Here is a 12,654-nt window from a genome sequence, read left to right as displayed (position 1 = left end):
CGGCAGGCGGGGCGGGGGGGGGGGGGTGCCTGAAGCTGAAACATGGAACACTCCCTGAGGAAGCCCAGCGGTGGCAGAAGGCCACAGGCCTCGCTGTCACTGCCCAGGTATCCTTAGGAAGCAACATACAAGGAAACAAACTACAACTGATGCCGTATCAGGATGGGGGGGCGGGGGCGATCTTTCCGGGGAGAAATGGGCCAAGTCCTGAAATGTCCAGGAGCCTTTGGATGGGGTGGGAGCGCCCGCTCTAAGAGCAGAGGGGGGACAGGCAGGGGCCCATGGCGGTGCCGGGAAGAGGTGGGAACGTGACTCCAGATCTGACGAACCAGCAGGACTCGCAGCGTGCAAGCCCCTAAGGAAGTACCAGCCCCTCCTCTTCTCAAGCTGTGGTGCCTGGGAGGGCTCCGATCCCCTGGCTTGTCACCTCCCTCGTCCCTCACGTCCCAGCCCTGTTCTCAGCTGCCCTCCCCAGACCCCCGACTTCTGGGGCCCCAGCCAAGCCCCACCCCAGGAGCCCACCACTGCCTGGATGCTCGGGGAGTGGGGGAGGCAGGGTTGTGGTGGTAAGACAGCAGGCTTTCTGGGTGCCATGGCGGGGGGCGGGGGACGAAGGAGTGGGGGGAATAAACCCAGAATCACGGGTCTGGTGCTCTCTCTGCCACAAACTTCCCAGTGAGCCCCAGAGATGAACACAACCAGGTACGTACCTAAGGTTTCCTGTTTTAGAAAATGGGTCAATACATTCATCCCTCGATAATATTCGATGAGAAAAAAGCTTCTTCTCAGGGTCTAAAAAGCCTTTGGAAAGAAAACAAAATGAAGGTCAGACATGTGAGCCGTGAATGTCCTGCTCTGCAGGTGGTGAAGCCCCTACTGCGCTGTGAGGACAGCAGGGACACAAAGCGTCACACACGGACACCCACCGCCCTCGTCTTTCCTGGTAGGACTGTGATTCACTCGCGGTTCCTTCTACTGTGTTTAAAGGCATGAGTTTGCGGAACGTTTACTGAATCTAACACTACCTGGGACTTGGCTGAGAACAGAAGATGAACACGGCTCAGCAGCACGCCCCGGGGATGCTCGCGGTGCGCGGGGGCGACAAACACGTGAACACAGCCTGTGGCGTGTGGGGCGCCGGGACTGAAGAGTCCGGCTGTGCCACCACGTGCAGCTTCCCTGCACCTTCGGCCGTTTGCGAAGCAGCGAGCCAGGCGCCGGGCGGCTTCGTGCCCATCTGGCGATACGGCCGCGTCCTCTGGAGACCCTTTCAGGGTGTATCCCCTCATCGTTGTGAAGGCAGGCACGGCAGCCCACCTCCACAACTCGCTGTCGGCCGGGACCCCAGGACCACCAGACACCCCCCATCAAAGCCAGTGCGCCCCAGGGCCCTGGTGTCTGCACCGCGTGCCCCACGCCGCCGTGCACGGGGCCTTCCACACAGCACTTAAAGGGTTTAAATCTGTGCGCTTATGAACAAACAACGCTCACTCAGAGAAGAAACGTTCCAAATGTACATCCTTACTAAGTAAGAAAAACGTAAGTCCCATACGAACACTGATGTCACTCAGTGGCTAAACCTGAAGCTTCTCATAGAATTACTGGAATCTCTACAGTAAGTGAAAAGCACCTCAAACGCTTAACGGTTTTATTCGAATAAAAAGAGATGTGTCCTAACTACACTAAAAACATACACTCCGTGAAAGCGAGAACTTTCAGAACGTGAAAGGTGACAGGAAGAGGAAGATGTAGAAACCATGGCTGGAAACTGGTGAAAAACCACGGCAGGGCCCCAGCAGTCTCCTGCCAACGAGCAAGTCTACCCACCTGGTGCCAGAATGCACCCACCCGGCCCCAGGGCCTGCCTGTGCCAGCGTCCTGCCCTCTGAAGGCTCGACCACCTCAAAGCCACGTGTGGCACTCGTCCCTCGGGCCACGGGCTTCCTCCCAGGGCCTCTTGCGTGCGCGGTGCCGTCGCCCGTGCTGGAGGCGGCCACGCGGTGACTGTGGGTCCCCTGGACTCAGTGCTGCTCGGCCGAGGGGCTCTGCACCCGCCCATGCGGGGACGCTGGCCCACGGGAAGGGGAACTTCCTGCCACGTCTCTGGACGTGGACTCTCAGGCACAAAGCGCGTGAGGCGCAGAGGGTGCCGACGGCCTGAGGCGGGCCTCGCTCTGGAGGGCTGAGGCCCCCGGGAACATCCTCTGGACTGCCAGGGACGCCTCCCCCAAGCCCTTCTATTTACACCGGTGTTATCTTCTCTATCCCATGCAGGTCCTCCTGATGGAGGTCCAGAGAGATGCCAAGGCTCCGCAGGGGAAGGGCAAGTCATCCTGTGCCAGGAGGCAGCCTGAGGGGGGCACCCGAGGACCTAACCGCTCCTCCACCCAGGGTGCTGGTGCTCACTGGTACGAGAGTTCCACAGAGTGGTCCCACCACGTTCGCATCTCAGGAAAGTTCCTTCTTGCACGAGGAAGGAACTTCCACACACAGCCGATGTGCTCATGGTAACAACCTCCTACGGGGCGCTAGGTGTAGAGGAGGATTCGGAAGTCATTTCTCCGTCAACAAAGACCAAAACCAACCCGTAAAAATATTTCCATTCGGAAGTACTTTATTTGGCCACGAAGGAGCTGTGAGCACCTACAATACAGGTGCCAACATCCACAGTCGGTCAGGGCGGACCGGGCCCCAGCTGCCCCTGGGCGGGGTGAAGGCCGGGCTCGGGGCTCCGCCCCCAGCCAGACGGGCCACTGGTGGGCACCACCAGGGACACCTACGCACACACGAGGCACACGCACGGCCAGCACACAACCACTAAGCTGCACCAAGACAACAGGTTAACACTAAGTCACCACGACATTCATTTACAAATAAGAGACAATCGTTTTACCTGCACTTAGAGCGTCAGTAAGCAACACGGCTCCAGAGGTATTTCCAAACCAAAACAAAAACACCCTGAGAAGGCTTACGTAGCAAGTTTCTACGTTTCCACACAGCTGCAGTGCTGAGCAACCTTCACACCAGCCCGCGGCGTGCGCCTGACCAAAGCCGGGGTGGCCTGCCCATTTGGGGAGGCAAGAGCTAGCTCGGGGACTGGAAAGGAGCCTGGGAGAGCTTCGTGTGTCCCCTTGTCTTTAAGGATGTCACTGAAAATGAAGAGAGACCTAACCCACTGGGGACAACGCCCACGCGACGCGTGAGTCGGCACGGGTGACCGAGGACTGAGCCGCCCACCTGCGATGGTGTGAGCGTACAGCCGGCTCCCAAACGTGAAGACGTGTAGCTCGTACAGCCTGGCGATCTTCTCCAGGAACTCCCTGCAGTGCGGACGCACACGTGTGTGCAGCATTGGCTCGCCGCGGCCCAGCTGGAAGTGAAAGATACCCTGGAAGAACAGGCGTGCCCGGTGAGAAGGCATGAGGCGCCTGGACGGCACCTCCGACTGCGCCCCCCACCCCCCGCGGTAACCACCCAAGACACTGTCAATGACAGTCCCGGCAGCGAACCCACCCACGTCGCTGCCTGTGATGAACCGCCACGGTCACCACGTTCGGCAACCACGGGCTTCAGCGGTGTCAGCAGATCCTCGCACCGTTTGGACCGTGGTCTTTGTCTGTTAACAGCAAAGCAAGGATCTGTGTCCTCAAACCCTAACACTTGCCAAATAGCTCGGCCACGGCGGATCACTTAGAACAGGTCTCCGGTGATCCACGCATGATCCCCCCCCCCCCCCCCCAAGTACTGATGGGAGTAAACCAAACAGTCCCACGGAACTTAGTCTGGCTCAGTGACTGCTTTAAGATACGGGTTTACTAACTTACAAATACAACACCAAACCTGAAATAGTATTTCAAACCACTTTTAGTAGACAGGTAAGATTAGTAACGCCAACAAGTTATATGTCATTAATATACAAAGAAACTTATTTTCCTTAGGAAACTAAATGTTGATCCTGTTAATCCCTATTTATCATTAATCTTCTCAGTAAGAACTCTGAAACACTGAAAACTAAAAGTAAGCGACCCTGGGCTTACTTTTTACTAGCTCTAAAGTGGTCAAACCCTTCATGAAGCAGCTGTTCTGTTAAAACATTTTGGAGTATGGAATTCTAGAAATCACATTCCGTGTCCTCCACAGGTGCATATAAACGTCTTTAAAAACACAAGTTCAGGTTGCCAAAGTGAAGAGTTAAACACATCTTTCTAGACGTCACAACAGGTGTGCAGGTGCACACCTGAGTGCTGGGCAGAGCCGGCCCGCAGGTAACCTGTGGGCACGGGTGGGGGTGGAGCCATGGAGGCCAGCCAGAGCTGAGGCCCGTCCACGTGGATGGGAGGAGACCTTCACCTTGTAGATCACACAAGCTGAGGAACAGGCATGTTACGACGAGTTTAAACTGCTGTGAAATGAATTAAACGTGCCGACTTCAAAGGCACAATGAAGCCCAGAGCCGGCTATGGCCACGTACACATAAGCACATACGTGCAGAAACTACTGCTTTACATAAAGTTCTCCAACTCTTTTTTTTAATGTTTATTTCTTGAGAGAGAAAGAGAGAGACAGAGAAAGAGAAAGAGAGAGACAAGGGAAGGGGCAGAGAGAGAGGGAGAGAGATCTGAAGCAGGTTCTGCACTGACAGCAAGCAGTCCAATGTGGGGCTTGAACTCACAAACCATGAGATCATGACCTGAGCCAAAGTCAGACGCTCAACCGACCAAGCCACCCAGGCGCCCCTGAAGTCCTCCAGCTGTAAGATAATTAAGCAGAGTTGTTATGAATGAAACAGTCGCAGAGTATTTACTAACACCTTATGCTGCACACAAAAATATATGGTGACACGAGATGTTACGATAGCAAAAAAGTGCTAACACAACTAAAACACGTGCTGTTGGGGCTCCTAGGTGGCTCAGTCACTTCAGCGTCTGACTCTTGATTTCGGCTCAGGTTATGTGCTCATGGTTCGTGACTTTGAACCCCATGTTGGGCTCTGTGCTGACAGTGCGGCCTGCTTGGGATTCCCTCTCCCTCTCCCTCTCTCTCTCTCTCTCTCTCTCAAAATAAACTTAAAAAAAATACACGCTGTTTTATGGGAGACAGAACTGAAGTGACAAGGACGTTGCTGGAGGACAAGTTCTCCGCTCACGAGTAGGAGATCAGTCCTCACCGTCAGCAACGTCCGGAGGCAGAAGTGACTCTGCGGCCTACGGGACTAGCGGAGATGGTCCACGTTTGCGCCTGTGTCACTGGATTTATTCACGAGGCCAAACTAAAACGGCCTGGTGTGTTCCGAGAAAAGTTTGCAGCGAACCCCCCCCAAGACACACGCCCATCCCGGGACCATGAGCAAACCTGTCCTGCTGCCCTTGGGGTCTCACATCCCCGGCTGCTGGCCTGTCAGAGGCTCTCCCACCACGCGCAGCCACAGCTAGGAACCGACACCTGCAGGCACCGACAACAGTCTGCACATCAACCCCACCAACAAAGACTTTAAATAACTGACCACGTCCACGCCGGTGAGGCCTCCTTAGTCAAGGAGGCAGAAGATGGTGCCAGCCTTCAGACAGCCATCCGTAACGGGCACGACTCAATGCCTTGGGGAGGGGCCAGAAATTTAAGTCCCCAGGCTCCATACAGAGGAAAGGAGCAAAGGGTGGGAAGAGGCTCAACGTATACTCAAACAGGGTTCCGCCCCTGACCCTTTACTTTCTCTGGAAATTTAATTTCCCGGAAGGATTTATGCAAAGCGGACCCAGCCTCTATCTGCTGTCGTGAGTGCAGGCCCAGGTACCCACCTGCACCCCCACCCCCAGTGTTCCAGGTATTTCCAGAGGTGTTGCCGGCTTGTGTCCCCCCCTGGACCACTCCTCCCTTGCTGTCCACCCCACTGTCTACCACTGGGCCTTGGGTCCTCCAGGCCCCGAACCCTCAACCTTCCTGATTCACGGGACCACGTGTGGACCAGGCACCGGAGGGTGGGAGCGTGCCTCGGCACCTCCCGGTGGGGACCAGCTAGGGGAAACGGCCCTGGGAGCATGGGCCCTGGTCTCCCGCCCCAGCCAGCCTCCTTGGCCCAAGAAGCGTCGCCGAGAGGAGCTGCTGGGGCCGCTCACTTTGTTTGACATCTGCTGGCAATACTGTTCTGTCGTGTGGATCAGCGTCTGGTCCAAGTCGACCATGAGCACCAGCTTTCTGTTTCGATGTAGCCGCTGCTGGTCTTGCCTTCCCAGCTCCTTGGCTTGCTGAAGCGAAATAGAAAGGAAAGTTGGTAAGTACATCTGGATCCAAAACAAAATTCGATTTTGTCAGGAGAAACCAAAAGAAGCCGGGAGAGGTGCTTCGAGGCTCTCTGCACGCTAACACAGCACATGGGGCCACGCTGCCCAGACCCCAGCCTCCCCAGCCAGTCCACTGGGTCCAAACTCTGATGACGTTATGATTTGTGATCGTAATCCTATGATTTAACGTGTAAACCAATGAAAAAGGAAATGAAAAGAAACCGGTTGTGTCCACAAAAACAGACAGGGGCACACCACAACAGACTCTTAACCACACAGAACAAACTGAGGGTGGCTGGCGGGGAGGTGGGTGAGGGAGGGGCCCGGTGGGTGACGGGCACTGAGGAGGGTGTGGGCTGGGATGAGCGCCGGGTGTGGCCCCTGAGTGACGCATCACCGGAGTCTACTCCTGAGACCGACACTACACTGTGTGTTAACCAACCAGAACTTCAATAAATTTTTTTAAAAGCACAAATCTCATCAAATCGTGACTGAAAAAGTTTCACCCGCCACCTACATAAACGGGCAGCCGGGAGACTGGTCCCCACCAAGAGCTGAGTCTCTGCACAACCCATCAAGGGCTTCATCCTGGTGTCTCTCCCTCACCCGCCATTTGCACCCCTGGCCTATGAAAATGGGGGTCAGGACACCCCTGACCCACACTGCCCGCGTGACTTCTGAAATGCAGGGGAAGTAAGGGCAGTTTTGTGCGCTAGGTCCACGGGTACGGGGATGCTCGGGGACTGCCCCACAGGAGGGCCGAACTGGCGTGCTCTCCCATCCCCTCCCTGCCCCCACGTCCGCTCCGCCGGCACTGCCCGCTCAGGTCCGACGCACAGCCGCCTGCTCCCAGCCCTCAAACTGCAGCCTCCGGCAGCTTCCGGCAGCTTCCGGCCTTCCCCTCGGTCGGCCTCCCAGACCCACTGCTTCCGGCCACGCACGGGGGACCATGTGAGCCACAGCACCCGGGAGGGCTCCCGGCTCCAAGGCCGTGCGGCCGGCGCATCCCCGGTAAGCAGGACCCTCTGGGAAAGCAGAAGCAGGGGGGGCGGCACGCTGCTCACACACCGCCGGTCCCACCAGCGGCTATGACGCCCGCAGACGCGGCACTTTCTGCAACCGTCCTCTGCACGGCACAAGGCCCACACATGCTCCTTGCCGTTCTCCGGAGATGTTCTGTCCGACACGTCGCCCCCGCCAGAGGCAGGACTCACCTCGGAGCTCACCATCAGCTCTGGGACGCTGTGCACCATGGACACTGTGGCCGTGGACAGAGGCACCTGCTGCTGCCCGTTCTTACTCTGCAACCTGCACACGGGAGAAGGGCCAGACGTGAACACCCTGAACGAGTTGTACACAGAAGGCACGCAGGACCGTGGGTGACCCCACGACCCACGCCCGGAAAGCACCCGGGGCTTCCAGGGTAGGATTTTAATTCACACTTCAGGTGAGGCTCACTGCTAGCTCAGTGCAGCACGTCCTTCTGCGGCCAGCTGCTGAGAGGCCATCCGGGGTCTGACAACAGGCCAAGTTCTCACAAAACACGAAGGTCTCTTGGAAATGAACTGTGACGGCCACACGGCAACAGAGGCCCTCACCTACGCAAACACAGGACAGTCCGCGCTGCTCTGCACAGACAATGAGCGCGACCGCACAGCACTGGTGGTGAAGGAGCCCAGGGAGTGGGGCGGGGGGGGGGCCGGGGGGCCCGGGAGGATGTGCAGTGTGCTCGGCGGGGAGGGGAAAGCAAACCGAGCACGCCTGTGAGCATCCGACGTGCTCCATGCTTTCGGGACTTATGGAAATAAAGCCAGAAAGGACACCTCCCCGGGAGACTGCCTCGGGTCACCGGACGCAGCAGGGTGCCTGAGGCCGCCCGTGCCACCTCCAACGCGGAGAGGCGCCGCCTTCCACCCGCAAGCTGCCAGGACTTACTGGGTCAGGTCTTGGCCACACTCGGCACACAAGCCTTTCATGACAACCGGGTGGCTACAGCCTTCCAACCGCACCAGGACGGCCCTAGAAACAGAGGCGAAGACGGTCCCACGTCAGGAAGGGGAGAAGCACAATCCCCTGGTTGACCACACGCCCCGAGGGTGTACAGCCCCCGGGGTTCAGTACTGATCTTCCCAGCGACCCCCACCTGACCCGGCGCGCCTCACCCCGTGGCGGGGCTCTGCTTCCGGGGCGGGAAAGGAGGGCTTCTCGCCCACGGGTCCCCACGGGGCAACCCAGAACCCACACACGACAGACGAAAAACTAGGCACGTCCTGTCGGGAGAACGGACTTGGGACGACGTGAAAGCCTAGGGTATGTGAAATATTGACACTCTCAGGCTTCTGAGAAACCACTTAAAACACGGAAACCTACGCTAATGTGGCAAGGAGCAACTTGCTAGAATACCAACAAATAACCAACGGTGTCGTCTCCCAAATACCGTTCCCAGTCTACAGAGCGGCTCTGATTCAGGGCAAGTTTTCTGATGGAACTCCTGTAGTATTCCTAGTTTTCACCCCACGCGACGATTTCCACACAAACCCAAAGGCTGCGTGGTCAGAGCTCTGGAGGCCCTGTAACTCGGGGCCGCGGGAGTCTCCTGCCCCTTACCTAGACCCGGGGGCACCCAGGCGGCGGTCAGGCCAGCATCTGGGACGCGGGGCCTTCCTGGGTGCTTCCTCACAAAGCAAGGCCGCACGGATGGCCACCCAGATGGCCCCAGAGCTTCCGGACCCAACGGCCTCCACGGGCGCACGGCTGCCAGGGACGGCACCCCCCTTCCACACAGGGCCTCCTCCTTCCCCTCCTGCCCGCCTCTGCCGCTCACGACCGGGTACGCGGCGCCCCGACGCCCCTGTGTGTCCGCAGCCCGGCAGCCGGCTCGACCGCAAACCAAGTGCGGGGCAGGGCCACGCTCTGCCGCCTGCCTCTTCCCTCTCCGTGGGTGCGCGCTCCCGCCTTCAGCACCATCGCCACCTCTACCTAGAACCCGCCGTCTCCCCAGTCCTCCGCCAACCGGCCCAGAGATGTCTTCGGGCTCTATATTCCTGCCGGCAGGCCTCGGGACCCCCCTCCCCCCCCCCCCCCGCCCCGCTCACTGCCCACCTTCTCTGGGTGCCCTGTGCTGTCTCTTCAGCCTTCTACCACCGGGCCCTGTGCTGCTGGCGTCCGGAGCAGGCGCTCGGGTCTGGCCTTCCCCACCTGCTCGGCCCCGCAGCACCTCGTCCCACCAAACCCGGTCCCCACTCACGTCCCTGCAGAAGAACCCTTCCTTCATCGTCCAGACCCCACCCCACCCCCACCAAGCGGCTGCCACGGTCCGGGCCTCTCGTACCTCAGCCCTCACGGTGGGCACCCCCGAATAAGCCCTCCCTCGGACAGCCGGCTCGGCTCCTGCCACACGAGGAACACTCCCTCCCACGGAGCTGCCCGCCGGGTGGCCCACCTTGCGGACGACCCGCTGTTCAGACTCCGTCCTGCCGGGCCCCCTCCTTGCCTGTCCTGCTCTCCCAAGTGCAGGCGGGGAAGTAAGAGGTCCAGAAAGGCGACGCGTCTGGGAGGACATGGGCAGAGCCGGCAAGGGGACGGCCGTGCACCTTCCCAAAAGTCAAAGGTGTAGGTCAACTGTTGGCTAACAGGGTTTTCCGGGGGGTCTGTCGGGCCTTCTGGACCCTGGCAAAAAGCTGCTGGTTGCCCCCTGGAATGCTAGGAGTAGGTTTTAAAAATGCTGATATTGCCTGTGTTTTCATTACAGGTTCTGGGGACCTACAGTCGCGTAAGAAGGCGCAGGCCACCCAGGCACCAGGAGCAGAAGGACTCCAGTCTCGGGTGCGGTGTGACCTGCTGGCCAGGCCTCCTTTGTGGACACGGCAGACACGCACGACATGAAAAAGCCAGTGTGCACTTACCCACTTCACCCGTTTCTCTACGCAAACTCATGGCTTGGGGAGTATTTTTTTCATGAATCCCCAAAAACGGGAAAGGAAGATTCCACCAACCTCTCCTAAAACATTAACCCGAAGACACATTTGGTGTCCAGCTCGAGCAATAAACAGGTCGAAACACTTCGTGAGGTATGTGTTTCCAGTTGGTAGTCAGCCTTTGCGTTTTCTCAACAGTGGTTTTTGAAGATCAGGTTTTAAATTTTAACCCAGTCCAATTTATCAGATATTTTGCGTCCTTAAGAAATCCTGGTCTTGCCCAGGTCACTGACATTCAAGGGAAGTCCTGAATGGGCAGCTAATTCTAGAGGATTGATTCTCCTCCAGTAGAAGGAAGCTTCTAGGACAGCCCCTCTTCCAGGACAAGGTGACAGGAGGGTCATGACAAACCGAGAGGAAGCACGTGTGGGATGGAGAGGGGAGCCAAGGCAAAGCCACACAGGTGAGGCACAGCTGGCTTCAGATCGCCCAAGCTAAGAGCACGTGGAAAGTGGCAGACTTGAGACCAACCGTTCAAGGGTCCAAAGCCCTGAACGCAGCAGGGAGGACCCACAGGTAGCGCCGCGAAGGTGCCGGGAGCGGGGCGGGCAAACGAGCTCTAAGTGCACCAGCGCGGGCAGGAGATGCCAGAAGTGAGAACCGAGGGAGCCGGGAGCGCCGTGGACACTCGCAGATGTTCTTGGAGTGAGCCTGCCAGGGACCAGGCACGAAAAGGACAAGTCTGCCTGGAAAACCGAGCGAGGGAGGCACAGGCACCACCAGCTGCCCACACAGGTGGACGTGTGCCTGAACGTGGACAGGACCACGGAATACAGGTCTCGTGGGCTGCTTATCCCAGGCTAGGGCTTAACCGCTGCCAATAAAACAGATGGCAGGCCTTTGGGGAACCCCAACAATTAAGGGACAGGTGGAAAAAAGAATGCCAATCGAAAAGCAAAATCATCATCACTTCTCGGCCTTTTGGCTAAGGTCAAGTGTAGCAGAAAACAAAATCAGTGCTCGCAAAGGCTGAGGAGCCGGGTCCACAGCAGACACCAGGGAGGGAACATTCCGGGAAAGGAGTATCAGTGTCAAACGCCCCGAAGAGACACCGGACAGCATCAAGACACACACCAGGACGAAGATGTCCACATCGTGACTGTAGGTGGTGCTTTCCAAGGCACACACGTTTGTCAGAACTCGCCAAACCATGCAGTTAAAATGCGTATCTGGTACCGGCAGACCACCAACTAATGAGGACACGGCCACCAAACTTGGGGATTTAGGGCTGCTGGTGGCCTTTCCAGAGGACCCTGTGGCAGAGCATCGCAGCGAGGCAGAGAGGAGCACGTGGCTTGTCCCCGGGCACCCGCACTGCGGCCCGGCCCTGTGCCCCCAGCACCATCCGGTCACCGGGGGGCTTTGCACGTCACCTGCGCAGAGCAACCCAGGCTAAGGGAGGCGTGCCATCCAGTGTGACAGCCAGCGTCGCGGCAGCCGGCCTTCCTGTCACCCCGCAGATCCCTAGGACCTCGCCATGCCACTCCATGGCCACTCAGGTCCCACGTGCTCCACCAGTGGTGTGCCCCCCGAGTGCTGCCGGAGGTCCCCCCGACACGGGGGCTCCCTCGGCTTAGACCAGCCTGCCACTCGCCACCTCTGCCTCTTCTTTCTATCTGAACCCATATCCAGAGCCACACCTCCTCCCGGAAGTCCTCTCAGCTCCCACCGCACTGCGTGAAGTGCATATGCGCTGCGCCAGGCCATCCCGTGAAGGCCCAGAAGACACAGAGTCCTTGCTCTGTCAACTTATTTCCAAGTCCCAGGCAAAGCCTAGCTGTCAGCAGGCAACCGGGAGGCAGGTGGGGACGAAGGGGCACAGGGGTGGGGGCACACACTCTAACCACTCCACACGCCCTTGGCAACGTGGCCTGAACGTGTACCTTTCTCTACAAAGTCTTCTCTCTACAGATGACATTAAAAGTCATGTAACTTTCTGTGCTGCAAGGAGCTTTGCCTGTCTTATTCCACAGAGCAGATCAGGGCTCAGTCACCTGCTGTGTTTGCTCCCCACGGGAAACTGGGCCTGGAGACGCCTCCAGCTGTCACAACCTGGGGGCAGCTACTGGCATCGACAGGGAGGGGCCTACTGGGCACAGGATGCGCCCTTGCAAACCCCAGGGCAGATGATAAGCACACGGGGTGTCAGCTTAGAAGCCCTTCCTGGTGGACTATCCAAGGCCACGTGCCTCAGCAGCATCCATCCACCCCCAAGAAGAAGGCAGTCGGTGACAGCCAGGAAGCAGGTGCAGGGGGCCCTGCTCTCAAAGGCACTTGGGATGACTCGAATGACCCCAAACACCTGAAAAGACTACTTAATGTTGAACAACGACTGGCACACGAAACGGACACCACACAAAGCTTCTATGAGGACCCCCTCTGTGGCGACACTACACGTT

At 58.2% G+C, this 12,654-nt stretch overlaps 1 protein-coding gene across 6 annotated transcripts in view; it reads right to left on the bottom strand.

The window, feature by feature from the left end:
* Positions 1-12,654, bottom strand: part of CTDP1 (CTD phosphatase subunit 1) — a 57,116-nt gene that overhangs the window by 38,269 nt on the left and 6,193 nt on the right. For all 6 annotated transcript variants that reach the window (XM_053206091.1, XM_053206087.1, XM_053206090.1 and 3 more), the window contains exons 2-6: positions 8,214-8,297; positions 7,493-7,586; positions 6,114-6,242; positions 3,238-3,388; positions 711-801 (exon numbers count right to left, since the gene is read on the bottom strand). In XM_053206091.1, the coding sequence (XP_053062066.1) occupies positions 711-801; positions 3,238-3,388; positions 6,114-6,242; positions 7,493-7,586; positions 8,214-8,297 (549 nt within the window). The remainder of the gene's footprint in view (positions 1-710; positions 802-3,237; positions 3,389-6,113; positions 6,243-7,492; positions 7,587-8,213; positions 8,298-12,654) is intronic.

The sequence above is a fragment of the Acinonyx jubatus genome, chromosome D3, assembly GCF_027475565.1.
Source record: "Acinonyx jubatus isolate Ajub_Pintada_27869175 chromosome D3, VMU_Ajub_asm_v1.0, whole genome shotgun sequence".
In the NCBI taxonomy this organism is placed as follows: Eukaryota; Metazoa; Chordata; class Mammalia; order Carnivora; family Felidae; genus Acinonyx; species Acinonyx jubatus.
Note: the sequence above shows the minus strand (reverse complement) of the source record. Positions and strands in the feature narration are given on the sequence as shown.